Source organism: Podarcis raffonei, chromosome 13, assembly GCF_027172205.1.
Source record: "Podarcis raffonei isolate rPodRaf1 chromosome 13, rPodRaf1.pri, whole genome shotgun sequence".
Classification (NCBI taxonomy): domain Eukaryota; kingdom Metazoa; phylum Chordata; class Lepidosauria; order Squamata; family Lacertidae; genus Podarcis; species Podarcis raffonei.
In genome coordinates this window covers 42,609,269-42,625,065 of record NC_070614.1, presented here as the reverse complement: position 1 = coordinate 42,625,065, position 15,797 = coordinate 42,609,269, and the positions used below count along the sequence as shown (strand labels likewise).

At 39.1% G+C, this 15,797-nt stretch overlaps 2 protein-coding genes across 4 annotated transcripts in view; both read left to right on the top strand.

Moving 5' to 3' along the window:
* LOC128399482 (vomeronasal type-2 receptor 26-like) overlaps nt 1–15,797 on the top strand; it is a 44,469-nt gene that overhangs the window by 12,210 nt on the left and 16,462 nt on the right. For 2 of the 3 annotated variants that reach the window (XM_053360986.1, XM_053360982.1), the window contains exon 1: nt 1,294–2,298. The exons of the other annotated variant lie outside the window; for it this stretch is intronic. The gene's annotated coding sequence lies outside the window, so the exon portion shown is untranslated. Of the gene's footprint in view, nt 1–1,293; nt 2,299–15,797 lie in introns of those variants that run through there. 3 annotated transcript variants of the gene reach the window in all.
* LOC128399481 (vomeronasal type-2 receptor 26-like) lies at nt 3,510–12,457 on the top strand. Its single transcript, XM_053360979.1, has 4 exons — nt 3,510–5,428; nt 6,175–6,402; nt 10,943–11,069; nt 11,540–12,457. The coding sequence occupies exons 1-4, from the start codon at nt 4,592–4,594 to the stop codon at nt 12,439–12,441; spliced, it is 2,094 nt and encodes a 697-aa protein (XP_053216954.1). The 5' UTR covers nt 3,510–4,591; the 3' UTR covers nt 12,442–12,457.

Sequence of the window (15,797 nt, the reverse complement as noted above, 5' to 3'; positions counted from 1 at the left end):
TGATTCATGATAGTCTTGTGTAGTTTTTTATAGGAGGGAAAATAGATAAGGTTACCAGATATCCCCGTTTCCCAGGGACAGTCCCCGGATTTACAAATCAGTCCCCATACAAAATCCATTGAAGTTGAAAAGTGTCCCCGGATTAATCTGGAAAAAATCTGGTAACCTTAAAGAAATAATAAAAGGGTCAAACGATCCAGGGCTCTCTTCTACATACTTCACATGAGGTAACTTGGGTGGCTGAACAGAATATCAAATAAATTAATAGGGGATGTGAATATCAGTAGTTTGGATCAGCTGAAACAAAAAAACTGTGCAAGCTCCAACCCCAAAAAAAGAAATGAATAGACACAGAGGCCTCTGACACCTTCAGCCACTAGCAGGCTGGTTTCAATTTGTTTATTTTTCTGGATTTGCTTGGAACCCATGAGTAAGCAGGCTCTTGATGCCATTGAGCTCAGATTATGCAAGAGCTTGTATTTCCTATTATTCTTACTGCAAAATCCACTTTTGATATTTCAAGTTCACTACCCTCATTCAGGAACAGAAAGCCATACTTAAATACCATTTTATCTTTATTTTGCATATTTGATTTCAGACATGGATGATTGTTTTCAATGTTCAGAAGATCAGTATCCAAACATTGGCCAGGATATATGTCTTCCAAAAGAAATAAGCTTCCTGACTTACAATGAGCCTCTGGGGATCAGTTTGGTCACACTTGCTCTTTTATTGACCTTCACTACAACTTTGGTGCTTAGAATCTTCATCAAGCACAAAGAAACTCCCATACTCAAAGCCAACAATCGGACCCTCACCTATGTTCTCCTCCTAGCCCTCATTCTCTCCTTCCTCTGTCCTTTGCTATTCATTGGCCAGCCCACAAAAATAACCTGTCTCCTTCGACAAACTGCTTTTGGAATGATATTCTCAGAGGCAGTGTCTTGCATCTTAGCAAAAACAACTATAGTGGTTCTAGCTTTCATGGCTACCAAGCCAGGCTCCAGAATGAGGAGATGGGTGGTGAAACATGTAGCCATCTCCATTGTTCTTTTCAGTTTCCTCATTCAAATGATGATTTGTAGTGCCTTGCTGATAGTTGCTCCCCCACTCCCTGATTTAGACAAGCACTCAATGACTAAAGAAATTGTACTGGAATGTAACGAAGGATCAGTCACCATGTTCTACTGTGTCCTAGGCTTCATGGGAATGCTGGCCATGGTCAGTTTCACTGTGGCTTTCCTAGCTATGAAGTTACCAGACAGTTTTTAATGAAGCCAAGTTCATCACCTTCAGCAGGTTGGTCTTTTGCAGTGTGTGGCTGTCCTTTGTTCCTACCTACCTGAGTACCAAGGGAGAGTACATGGTGGCTGCGGAGATCTTTTCTATTGTGGCCTTTAGTTTTGGGTTACTAGGCTGTATCTTCTTCCCCAAATGTTATATCATTTTGGTGAGGCCAGAGTTAAACAGCAGGGGACAGCTTATCATAAGAAAGAAAGAAAGCATGACCAAGTGTATTTGATGTGGCATATAATAGATGGACTAAATCTCCTTATATTCATTTTGCCACAACCCAACAAAACAGTCCCCCATAGCTCATAGAGCAGACCATGTAGCTCTTCTCCCTGGACTTCCCTCTTACACAGTACTGTTATTAAGGGAAGCAGTGGCTCATGTAACCTAGACTCATAGAGCTGGAAGGGACCCCAATTCCAAGATGCGGACTACATATTTTGGAAACCCAATTGGTTACAAGGTCTTCTTTAATGAGCTTCTAACTTCTAACTTCATCAATACACCACTGGTCTTTTATTATCTAATGAAAGGGTAATAAAAATAACAGTTCTGAATAGGTGACAAACACATTTTCTTCAGCAATTCCAGAGGGAATTCTTAGCATTGGGTGAATAACTACATTCCTGCTTGATAATTAAGAGGGCTATAATTTGAGTCTGATTTTGGATACTCCCAGATTGTGTCGTTTTGGGAAAATAAACTACCATTTAAACAAGACAATTTTAACTCAGAAAAGAGAAAACGTAGTTTCTGCATACAGCAAACAGTTGCCTTTGTGTTCAGAATGGAGGTTTTAATGTTCTTGTTGCTGGAACTGATTTCTTACATTGTATGTCAGGCTCACATAGCAAAATGCAGGCTCCAAGGTCCACACCATCCACTTCACATGTATCATCAGCCAGGAGACTTCCTCATTGGTGGCATTGTTTTCCATAGTGGCTTCATCTCGTCTGCAGCAACATTCACTGAGGAACCCCCACCAGCGCTGCCTGAAGAGCTTGTGTAAGAACTAAGCCACTCATTTATTACAGAACAGGAATGATCAAACCTACAGATGCAGCCTCAGAATAATGATGGTATATATTATGAAACATAGAATTTTGTGAATTACAAAATGAATTTCAGTAGGGGCAAGTGTCAGGTTCTGCACTTAGGCAGAAATTACCTGCTACACAAATCTATGATAGGGAACATCAGCTTGCCAGTAGCACACTTGAAAATGATCAAGGAGTCTGAATCCACAGAAGTATAGTGCCCCAATCAAAAGAAGTAATAGAGCAGCTCTATTCTGCCATGCTCAGACCACACCTAGAATACTGTGTTCAGTTGTGTACAGCACTATTTAAGGAGGATATTGACAAGCTGCAACATGTGCAGAAGAGGGTGACACATATGATCAAGGGTCTGGAAGTCAAACTTTATGAGGTAAAGTTGAGGGGGTTGAGTATGTTTAGCTATGAAAATAGAAGACTGAGTGGATGTAGGATAGCCATTTTTAAATATCTCAACAGCTGTCACCAGGAAGATGGAGCAAGCTTGTTTTCTCTTGCTCCAGAGGTAAGGACCCGAACCAATGGATTCAAGTTGCAAGAGAGGAGATTGTGTCTAAACATCAGGAAGAACTTGCTAATTATAAGTACTGTTCACCAATGGAATAGACAGGGAGTTAACTCCACTGAAGTCTATATGATTAACTACTTTGTTGATATGTAAAACGATATACCGGTATATGTTCCTTCTGAAACTGTTTGCAACTCTCATTCTAGGGTGGTGCCTAAGCTTTACCAGCACATTGTGGCCTTGGCATTTGCAGTCAAGGAGATCAATGAAGACCCTCACATCTTACCCAATATCACCTTGGGCTTTCACTTATATGACAGCTATAAGAATGCAAGGAGCACATATCTCGCCACACTGCTGCTTTTATCCAGGGTGGAGAAATTTGTTCCTAACTATATATGTGATGTTGAAAATAATCTGGCAGGGGTCATTGGGGGACTTGATTCTGAAATCTCCTTTTATGTGGCAACTGTTTTGGATATCTATAAGATTCCGCAGGTAGGACACCTATGTACTATACCTCTGTTAGCTTGAGTTTTAGGTAGGTAGCCGTGTTGCTCTGATGCAGTAGAAATATATAAAATAAAAAAATTGTCCACTAGCACCTTAGAGACCAACTAAGTTTGTTCTTGGTATGAGCTTTCATGTGCATGCACACTTTCACAGCACCTGTTCAGGATGTATTACCAGTTCTGGGTTGGGATGAAATTGGAGCAGAACCAGTTCTTTGGAATGTAAAGGTGGTACAGAATTAAAATAAAATAAAATTACCTGAATTAGGGGGAAGAAAGCCTGCAATACCAGAAAAAATATGTCACACACCCAATCTCTTACACACACATTAAGTATCTGAAGAAGTGTACATGCACACAAAAGCTCATGCCAATAACAAACTTAGTTGGTCTCTAAGGTGCTACTGGAAGGCATTTTTTTATTTTGTTTCGACTATGGTAGAACAGCACGGCTACCTGCCTGTAACACATATTAAGGAGATCCCAAAGGAAATTTGTGGGAGAGTGGGCTTCTCCCTCACCAGCCATGGCGCCACACACAATATGTGTATGTTTAGAGGGAAAGCACTTTCAAATTAAACACACTTTGAAGGTATGACAAATTGCAGATATAATCCAGTTATGCAGGAAAACAGTAATAGTACTGAGCAGCTGGTTTCAAAGTGAAATAAATGTTCATAAATGATGTCTGAGAAGTCTTGAAAAAGAAGAGGGAGAAATGGCAGTTCTGCTGTATCTTGGGGTATATGCATCATGAATACGAAAGAAGTTCCAGAGAAGGAATGTGTATGCGAGCCAAGTTGCAATTCTGACATGGCTACAGTAAATAATGTCTTACGCACTGTTAGGCAATCCTCTGTTTAGGGCATTATGTGTCCCTCCAATCAGTTTCATCCATCGTACAAGACCCTGCCAAATTTTGCAAGTATGCGTAAGTTAAAAAAATATAAGATAATATAAGAACAATGCCCCTGTCTGGTCAACATACCAAATGTGTAACAAGCAGGAATAGGAGATGATCACAATTTCCATACCATCTGCATGTGTGTCTTTAGTATAAGTGAGAAAGGAATGCAACACCTGGTGGGTGGCAAAAGGCATATCTGACTAACAGGATTCACCACATAATGTATTTTAATAGTTTGAAAGAACTCTGCAAATATTACTTTGTCTCTTCTCTTCCTCCATTTACTTTTTAGCTCATTTATGGCTCTGCTCCAGTGATGAATGATAAAAGCCCAGGGCTTCTCTTCTACCAGATGGCAGCTACAGAAGCCCTTCAGTATGAGGGAATTCTCTCTTTGCTTCTGCATTTCAGGTGGACGTGGATTGGAATTATTGCAACAGACAATGACAATGGAGAAAGATTTGTGCAAACCATTTCCCCAATGTTTACCAAGAGTGGTGTCTGCTTTGCATTCCTAGAAAGAATCCCCAGTTTTAGTTTTATTTCTGAAATTCCTGGAATGCTAACACAGGGGGCAACAATAAACGAGAAAATTTTTAGCAGCAAAGCTAACGTAGTGGTTGCCTCTGGAGAATCTTACTCCATGACAACTTTTAGGTTGCTTTCATACTTTTCAGAAAATGATGACATGACAAAGAAAGTAAAAAGTAAAGTATGGATAATAACAGCCCAGGTTGAGTTTGCTTCATTTGTCTTTCAAAGGTATTGGGATGCAGGAATATTCAATGGTGCTATATCCTTTGAAATTCACTTCAGAAACCCACCAGGATTTCATCAGTATGTTGTGCACAGAAACCCTTCCAGCACAGATGGGGACAGTTTTATCAGGGACTTCTGGCAACAGGCCTTTGAATGTGTACTCCCAGATATCACTTCAGACAAGGTGGAGGGGAATATTTGCACCAGAGAAGAGAAGCTGGAAAGCCTTCCCGGATCACTTTTTGAAATGAGCATGACAGGTCACAGTTATAGCATCCACAGTGCTGTCTACGCCATGGCCCATGCCTTACATGCCATGTCCACTCTCAGATTCAGACATAGAAGAATGCCATACAAAGAGAGAGGGAAGAATCTGAATCAACAGATTTGGCAGGTAAAGGCTGAACATCCTCAACTGTGAAAGTCCTCTTCCTTCCTGACACTTTTTGGGTTCCCAAAAGCCTATTGACTTGTTCTTTCCTCTCAGAGTTCAAACATTTGAGCGGGTGTGTTAGGAAGAAGAACAAAGAACTGAATTTATAATTCTACAGACAGAGTAGGAGGTGGCACTGATATGATGGTATCCAAGATGATTCGCCACCTATTGTGCTGCTTGCAAATGACAGTAGGCCCTATAGGAAAGGGAAATGATGGTCGTGTTCATCCTTGAGCAGGTACTGCCTTGTGTTTGAAGAGAAAGCATTTGTATGAGGGAAGCTTTACAGCCCAGTGAAGTGCCACTGCATTCATATATAGGAAGCTGTGGTAATGGTTGAGAGATGTTCAGCATTCCCTCTATCCCATATCAACCAAATCCTTCCTTAGAGCACATGTTCGCACACCACTGCTGTGTCTTCCAAGATGTTCAGTGACAGTGAGGAGTAAGAGAGAGAGAGAAACCTCGCTACTCACATATTTAACTTGCGGGCATTCAGAGAGAGACGGGTTGTAAGGAGGTTTCAGAGAGAGGCATGCGTGTGAAAGAAAACTGGTTGACTCTCTCCATGCTTGGGCCTGAATCCACTGACAGTTGCTGTCACTGACCATTTGCTGTAGGTTCTGCTCATAGGGAAAAAATACTCCTCCCTGCCTTAGACTGATGTCTTTTCCAAACCCCTGTCTTTTCTGTTTTCAATCTAGCTCCATCACTTTCTGAGAAGCATCTCATTTAACAATACTGCAGGAGATGTGGTCTTCATCAACCAGAATGGAGAGGCAGCATCTAGCTTGGATATTGTCAATTGGATTATATTCGCCAACCAAAGTTTGCACAGAGTGAGAGTTGGGAGGATAGATCCGCAGGCTCCTTCAGACCAATCATTACTCCTTGATGAAGATGCCATCACATGGCACAGTTGGTTTAACCAGGTAGGGTTGCATTGTTTGCTAATTCAAAAGAGATTCAGTATTGAATAAGCAATCATTATCCACCTGCAGGTCTACTCACTGTCTTTTGAGTTGTAAATTGATGAGTGGTGTATAACCAAAGCTTCCAGGTACCAAAAGGTCCCTGCTAGAAGACCAATATTTTATTAAGGAGGTTACAAAACAGAAGAACCCTTTTACTACAAAATAACGTTAAGCATGGCTAACAGTGTAAATATGACTTAGGGGGATCCTAGCTCAGACGAAAATAACAAAAGCTAGGTTGCCTCAGCCTGATCCCAACCATTCACAGACCCACTACAAGCTGCATCCATGCAAATGTGGGTTTTGCATCACGCAATCCTTCATCTGAATGTGGTCATTAGGTCCAGATCAAATATCAGTTTTTGTTTGAAAGGGCCTGGAGACAGTAGGGCAGGTTTTCTTTCAGTCAAATGGAGCCTCTGGGTACATTCCCCCAGCACAAGAGGGGATACATGCTCAGAGACCACGAAGCTACAAAGTGGATTTCTTCATGATCATTGTGACCTTGAAGCAACAATATATCAAACAATGCATACAAGTAGTAAGTTTGACTAATTAAATGGATTATTTTTTCCACTGGGGGACTTCAACTAGAATCCTAAGTAGAAAAGAAGAAAACTATTGTAAAATAAACCAAAGCAATTTGGATTTCTTTACACTTATTAAATACTGATTTCTGACAGAGTGAAGGATGAGGTATGAATTGATAGGCCCCAGGACATTGTCTTTCTTGCTAGAAAGGTGGGGAAAGGAGGCATAATAATACCAGAGGAAGAAACTGAAAACAGACAGCAGCAGGTGCAGGAGAACACACAACTTCTCAGGGTGCTTGTGAAAGAGATGAAAGAAGGAGACATGAGTGAAGGAGGGACATGAGAAGAAAGGTGTGAAGAGCAAGAGACCATTAGGAATGCAAGCATCAATCTTTAAAAAGGATTGACCTCAAAATTAGTTTTAAAATCAGGGACTGGGTAGAGGAGGAATGGTGGAGACCACTTCCCCAGCCTGACCCTTCCAGAGAAGAAGACAGTTCAGAATTACAACAGGGGTTTAATGGAGGTCACAGCTCAGAGGAAGATGGGGGGTGGAGTTGGGAAATATTGGGGGAAGAGGAGGAGGCAGAGCTGGAGCCGCTGGCTGACACTTTATCACTAGAAAGCATTCCAGACCCACCATCTCCCAGATCCCGGCAAGCCTTAAAAGTATGAGAGCAAAGGGCTTGAAGACAGATGGCCCTAAGCGGCAACCATAGTCGGGGTGCTGTTGACAAAGGAGGATGTGGGAGAGAAGCGGCTGGAGATTTACTGAGGACAACGCCATTATCCCAAGAGGCTGCATTCCCAAGCCTCTCTCTGTAAATATTGAATAAAAAGTAGGTGGTAGGGACTTTTCCTTTTCTTATCCATTGCTGGCAACCTGCAGTGGGAGTTGGTTCCTCTGCCACCTGACAGGTATATTTTGTTCTTAACATGCTGAGAATTGTGTTGTAGCAGGGGTCGCAGTAGGCCGGAATGAATATAAGGTTAAAGCCTTTGCCGATGATCTGGTTTTAACGGTGGAAGAACCTTTGGAAAGTGTTAAAAACATACTTATAGAGGTGGAAAGATTTGGTCAAGTGGCAGGATTTATATTGAATAAGAAAAAGACTAAAATAATTGCTAAGAACATGGATCAAGATACGATAGGAACAATGCAACAACAAATAGGTATAGAAGTGATGAAGAAGGTGAAGTATTTGGGTATTTGGATAACCCCTAAGAATATTGATTTGTATCAGAATAATTATATACCAGTGTGGAATGGAATAAAGAAAGATCTGGAGGTGTGGGGACGAATGAAGTTATCGCTGTGGGGAAGGATCTCAACGATAAAGATGAGCGTACTGCCAAAATTCCAATAATCAAAGGGACTGTGACTTTTAAAGAATGGCAAAGAGTAATTTCAAGGTATATCTGGCAGGGTAAGAAGCCAAGAATTCAATTTAAGTTATTAACAGATGCTAAAGAAAGAGGAGGCTTCGCCCTGCCAGACCTGAAATTATATTATGAAGCTTCATGTCTCTGTTGGTTAAAGGAATGGGTAAAATTAGAAAATACAGAGTTGTTAGATATAGAAGGATTTGACAACAGATTTGGGTGGCACGCATATTTATGGTCTGAAAAGAAGAAAATCCACAAAGGTTTTGAGAACCACATTTTCCGAAGATCGTTGATAGAAATATGGGATAGGTATAAAAGCCTACTTGAACCAAAAAATCCGCACTGGTTGTCTCCATTAGAGGTTATGAGTGTTAAAAAAATCAATATGAGAAGGAATTGGATTACATATGGAAATTTGATTGTTAAGCAAGGGGGGAAATGGAAAATGAAACCCTATGAAGAAGTAAAAGAGTATGTATATGATTGGTTGCATTACTTTCAAATAAATGAAATGTTTAAAAAGGACCTTAAGGAATATGGATTTGTAGAGAAAGATTCAAAATTTCAAATAGAAATAATAAATAATGAATATAAAATTTTATCTAAAATGTATAAGATATTGTTGGAATGGCATACAAAGGATGAAGAAGTTAAATCTGTTATGATACAATGGGCCAGAGATTTTGGATATAATATACAATTTAATGATTGGATCAAACTATGGAACGAAAATATTAAATCTACTGCATGTACTGCATTAAAGGAAAATGTTATGAAAATGATTTACAGATGGTATATTACACCGGTAAAACTTGCAAAAATGTATAAAACATGCAAGAAATGTTGGAAATGTAAAGAAAGGGGTGGTACTTTTTATCATATGTGGTGGGAATGTAAGAAAGTGAAGAGCTTCTGGGAATTGATATATAATGAACTGAAAAAAAATGTTGAAATATACATTTGTTAAGAAACCAGAGGCCTTTCTCTTAGGAATTATAGGAAATGAAATAAATAGAAAGGATTGTAAACTTTTCCAATATGCAGTAACAGCGGCAAGAATACTACTGGCCCAGAAATGGAAACAGGAACAAGTACCAACATTGGAGGAGTGGAGAATGAAGCTGATGGACTATGCAGAACTTGATAAAATGACAGGGAAGATCAGATATCTACGAGATCAAAAGTTTATCGAGGACTGGAGGAAGCTAGTGGAGTATTGGGAATGTATAAGTGATAATGAAATAACGTTAGTGGCATTTAAAGAAGCTCTGTAAAAACCTAAGAAGTACTGCAAAAAAAGAAAAACAGATGTGGAAGGGTATGTCAAAAGGCAATAGCAAATTTAGGAAATGTATAACTAAAAAGTTTAATTCGGATGATTGTCAGAGAGGCTGAAGGAAGTCCAAAAATGAGAAAATTTGTTAAAGTTGTAATGTGGTGCGCTATGTATTTTTCTTGATGAAAATCAATAAAAAATATTTTTAAAAAAGAGAGAATTGTGTTGTAGCTTGCCAAGGAGTGTCATAGGTTTTGGATAGCTTGATTCCAATTCACGAATTTGTCCAGAATATTTTTGTATTGGAATTCGCAAAGATTGTGTTCCTCAAAAATAATAATAATAATAATAATAATAATAATTATTATTATTATTATTATTATTATTATTATTATTATTATTATATCCCCAATCTTGTCTACCTAGTGGACAGCATACTCAAAAGTAAGAATTATAACAAAATTAACAGGGAAACTAGAGTAACTTCAAAGTGTACTTTAATGGAAAGGGCAATCTTTGCAGAACAGATGGGGCACTGCACATCCCAGAACAATTTTTTTTCCCATTTTTATTGCCTTAAAAAAGGAAAAAAATTATACAGACAGCAAAACAAAGAAGTCTAAATTTACATTGCCTTCTATCAATAAGAAATAATAATAACAATTACAATGATGAAAATACTAAAAATACCTATACTTCGCCTTTTAAACTTCTATTCTGGTTACAATGTATTACTATTCTATAAGAATCTATTATATCCTTTGCTGTCCCATATATTATTTTATTTCCCAAATTCAACCTAACCCTCCCCTCCTCCCCACTGCTTCCCTTAACCTGTGTGAGATCTTCCCATCATAATATATATATTTTCTAGTTGCTTTGATAAAACAGAGTAACTTGAAAACTGTTAAATTATAATTACTTCTTTTGTCCTTACACGCTTAACAATTGCCTATTAAAAGTTCTGCTTTAACACCATATTTTTTCATTTATTCCCCTATGCATTCCCATTCTGTATAGAATTTTTGATTGGAGCAGCCCCTGATAGCTGCAGTCATTTTTGCCATCTCGGCTAACTCACAAATCTTAACTTGCCATCCCAGAACAATATTGAGGGAATATCACATAATTTCAAACATTACTACTACTACGAATATGAAAAACCAAATGCTCTCTGTATGGCCATTACATACAACTGAAATTCTGTGTCAGCTTACTAACATAGAGAGGGGTCCGAAAACATAAAGGATTCCAAAGTCATTAGTCCCTTGATGAACCTTCTGCTCTTTCATTTATGGATTAGATTCAGCCTCTTTCTGTCTGTACTGAGAGCTGTCTTCCAGGATCCAGCAAGAAAGTGGAGGAGGGACAGCCACCTTGCTGCTACAATTGCATCCCATGTCCAGAGGGGAAGATTGCAAACCAGGAGGGTAAGAGAAATAAACAGATTCAATAGATCCAGACTCAGTACTTAGGATTGAATGGTGCTGTAAGGAACGCTGAGTTTAAGTTTCAAAAGAGGAGATGATCTGCTGTGTGTGTGATCCTGCCTCTTTGTAATCATTGCCCTTCAGATAGTCTCAAATGAGAATGACCATGCACTGAGAGTAGTTGGGTGGTATGTGGTTCAAATCATATCTAGAGGGGGCCTTGCCACTTCTTCTGACTTACACAGCCTGCACCCAGACTAGTGAGAATAAACATTCAGTTGTCATTGGCTCTGGCTGTGGCACCACATAGCTCTGAACCAATTAAATTCAACAATACCACATTGCAGCACATTAGACAGTATTCAAAATGTGTTTTAATTTGAGTAGAGCTCTTTTCTTCTCAGACAGAAAGTCGACATCGGAACCAACAAGGTGATATGAGCTCAAGGTCATTTCCTTATTTTTTCCAGATATGAATGACTGTGATAAATGCCCAGACAAAGACTATCCGAGCAAGAACCGGGATGCATGTCTACCCAAGGATATCAGCTTCTTGTCTTACGAAGAACCTTTGGGCATCAGTTTAGCCTGCTGCTCTCTTTCCCTTTCCCTGATCACAGCTCTGGTACTAGGTACATTTATGAAACACCATGACACACCCATTGTCATTGCAAACAACCGAAACCTCACCTACACTCTCCTCATCTCTCTCCTGCTCTGCGTCCTGTGTGCATTGCTCTTCATTGGCCGACCTGAGAAGGTGACATGCCTCCTCCGACAAACAGCTTTTGGCATCATCTTCTCAACTGCTGTTTCTTGTGTCCTGGCAAAAACCTTCACAGTGGTTTTGGCCTTCATGGCAACAAAACCAGAGTCCAGGATGAGGAAATGGGTGGGGAAAGGACTAGGCCATTCCATTCTCCTTTCCTGCTCCATAGTCCAAGTAGGAATATGTACTGTGTGGCTGGCAACCTCTCCCCCATACCCAGATGTGGACATGCACTCAATGACTGAAGAAATTATACTAGAATGTAATGAAGGGTCTGTGACCATGTTTTACTGTGTCCTCATCTACATGAGTTGCCTGGCAACTGTCAGTTTTGCTGTGGCTTTCCTCGCCAGGAAGTTACCAGACAGTTTCAATGAAGCCAAGTTTATCACTTTCAGCATGTTGGTCTTCTGCAGTGTTTGGCTGTCCTTTATTCCCTCCTACCTGAGCACCAAGGGAAAATATATGGTGGCAGTGGAGATCTTTTCTATCTTAGCCTCCGGTATTGGGCTGCTGGGCTGCATCTTTTCCCCCAAATGTTACATAATCATTCTGAGGCCTGAGCTGAACAACAGGGAACAGCTAATAAGGAAGAAACATTAAAGACTTAAGAAACCTGTCCTTTCTGCATTTTTGTACTTTTCTCTGTGTGTACAATAGAATATTTGCAAAGACGTGTTCAGCAGCTGCCTTATATAATTTTTTCTAGACCTGGTGATTCATGATAGTTAGTCATAAATATTGACTATTGAATTCACTCCGGAGAAAAGAGTGAATAGGTGATTAACCTCTGTTGTTCTGAAAAAGCCATTTTTTATGTGTTGGGGAACCAAGATGCTGTCAGTTCCTAGGAATCCTGGCAAAGTTAAGAGACTTATCAGAAGAAGAATCAGCATCTTGCCCCAAAACCACGTGAAAGTCCACAGTTTCCCACAGATTTCGGTTTCACTTTGCAGCCAGCACGTCCAAAAAAAGGACCAAGAGTTAAAAGTAATATAAAATGAAAATTCTTAACAATCAAAACACCCTTCCCTGTTTATAATCTTTCTTACCTGGAAACAATAAAAAAGGCTTTTTGTTTTGTTTTGCTAAAAATGGTGTCTTCTTATGCCAGCTGTCAGCTCACATTCCAAGTGAAATTTTCCATTAGCAGACAGATAACACCTCTTGTAATTTATCAGAGTTTCAAAAGTAATTTAAATAACGGATATTTAGCTGACCTAATGCTCTGTTTGTTTATCTTTGGGGCTATTATGTGGTGTTTGGGCCTTTCTCTACATCACTCACCCCATCTGAAAATTTATTGGTCTTCCCTTTGTGAAGCAGCTTTTTTTTAGAGCACCATATCATTAACCAACACATAATTGTATCTGTTAATGGAGTGTCAGCAGTAGATGACAAGTGAACCATCTTTGCTCCCAGAAGCCTTCACTCTCTTGGTCTCCCGTTCAGGATGACTCCGAGAAGACTTTGGCTGAAAAGCGATAAACATGTTTTCTTTAGTCATATTGCAGAGACTCGACAACCCATATCAAGTGATTACCTCACCTGTAATTATCCCATTATTCCTAATAGCATCCTTCCCACACCCTCAGGACTTATTCTGGCCACATGCAAAATGCTAAAATTAAGACTATTAATAAGGAAGGTCTTGTTAATAACTATGAACTATTCAGAGCTGGTTATATAGAAACACAGATAATCATCATTGTGGTGACCCTTTTTTATATATTGTACTATTCTGGCTTTGCATCATCTGAAGTAATGACCATTCAAGTTAGGCTTTGCTATTCAGGATCATTTGAATAGCAATGGCAAAATAGTTAAATTTGTGCCAAAAATAAATAATCCCTTGCAAGATGGTAGGGTTTTTATTGCAGGTGATATTACTGCCGATACAGAGCTTGTGCAAGTTTCTTCCTCTTCCTCTGTGTTCCGTCAGAGAACCTGTCCGTATTCTTCACAAATATTATCAGTCAGGAGATCTCATCATTGCTGGCATTATTTCTCAGATCTACATATTTTCAGATACCCTATCCTTTGAAAAACACCCATCTCAGGAATTTTCAGATGACCATATGTAAGTTGGAATTTTTAAAACCCATATTATAAAATGATGTTATTCACAACTAACCTAGTCCTTGGTGTTGGACTTCCACTGGATATAGCCAGTAGGCTAGCAAATTATAGGAGCTTCAGTTGTTCTACCAATTCATTAAGTCTTTCCCCCATTTGATCTTGTGTTTATATACGTAGTTCTAATGATTGTCTTCACATGGCCATCCTGTGTCCCTATGGGATAGCATGAGTAAATTATAAATACATGCAGCATGGGAGTTAAACAAGCTATTTTTATTTCTCTTCCATTTTTGATGAGGCTGGCAGATTTAAAGTGGTTGGACTGCGATATAGAGTCACATTTTGAATGTCAGATTCACTTGGGGTTTTGAAAAATAATAATATTCCTATATTGATTAAACCTCTAAACAAAGGAATAAGAATTCAGAACAAAATATGTATATGTATTCAAGAAATCTGTGATTTCAATGCTAAGGGCACTGCATACATCCAGTACATGAAGCCATAAGGATGTTCCTTGTTCATCCGCCTCTAGTCTACAGGATTATTCTCTAGTCTACAGGATTATTCCCCCTCTAGTCTACAGGAATATTCTACAGGACAGTTTCACCCTAGTATTCTGCCTAACAAGATAGCTTTTCTAAAGATATGTATATCACTGCTGAATTTTCATGATGCTTTTTTTAATATAAATGCAACATGATGTGATCATGCAGAAAATTAAATTAGGAAAAAAGAAATGACAGATTCCTTCATCACTAACACACAAATACACACAAAGAGCAACCATGAAGGAGTTGCTAGGGCTGTGCAGCAGATTCAGACAATGCTTGAATCTTGAAATGAATCAGGCAAATTTGGGTGGACCTGGACTTTGACTGAGTTAGGTGGAAGCAGCCCCAGACTGCCCCAGGTTGGGTCTGGCCTCTAGGAAGCCTCTGGGATAGTCAGAGTCGAGGTGACAGGTGTCTTGCCCAACAAACCCTATCATAGAATATGATTTTGAGAACAGCAGCAGTAGCTGGGAAGAGAGGAGTTCAGGGATATTTTAAAAAAATAGTTTCATAAGTTGTGTGTCTTTGTTTCTCAATTTGATCCTTTTTCATGGTTTGTATGTTTTGCGATATTTTATACATTGTGATTTGCTGTTAATTATATTGATTATAGATTGATAAGTGTGAACTGTTTAATTATTACTCGCTGGTGTTTAATTTTACTGTTTACTATTAGATTATGACGGATTGTTGCTTTGCTTGATGTAAATGGTTTATTTTAATGTTATTGTGACTTTTATATTGGATTAGATTGTTACTATTAATGTTTGATGTTTTATTATGTTTTCGTGTGTTGGGAGCCAACCAGAGTGGCTGTGGCAACCAAGCCAGATGTGCGGAGTATAAATAAAAAATATTATTATTATTATTATTATTATTATTATTATTATTATTATTATGCACCCCAAGTCTACTCCTATGACAATATATTGTGGTGCACCCTTCAACTCTCAATACAGGATGATGACTCAGCTCTACCAGCAAATCCTGGCCTTGGCATTTGCTGTAAAGGAGATCAATGGAAATCCCTGTGTCTTGCCCAATGCTACTCTCGGATTCCACATGTATAACAGCCATTTTAGTGAAAAGTGGACCTTTCAAGCTTCAATAGAGCTTCTCTCAAGAAGGGCCAAATTCATCCCTAACTACAAGTGCGATGCTGAAAATACTCCAGTTGCAGTCATTGGAGGACCAAACTCTTATATTGGTCCAAACATAGCACCTATCCTGTGTACCTACAAGATACCACAAGTAAGATTTATATATGGAACAAAAATACGCAAGTTTAATAAGCCATTTGAACTTCTCTTGCATTTCAGACATTAT

Excerpts from the sequence above, each read along its gene's own strand:
- LOC128399481 (XM_053360979.1), top strand. The coding sequence starts at position 4,592 with ATGAATGATAAAAGCCCAGGGCTTCTCTTCTACCAGATGGCAGCTACA. Across the intron at positions 6,403-10,942 it reads GGCACAGTTGGTTTAACCAG|ATTCAGCCTCTTTCTGTCTG; the intron begins GTAGGGTTGCAT and ends TTTATGGATTAG. Across the intron at positions 11,070-11,539 it reads GAAGATTGCAAACCAGGAGG|ATATGAATGACTGTGATAAA; the intron begins GTAAGAGAAATA and ends TATTTTTTCCAG.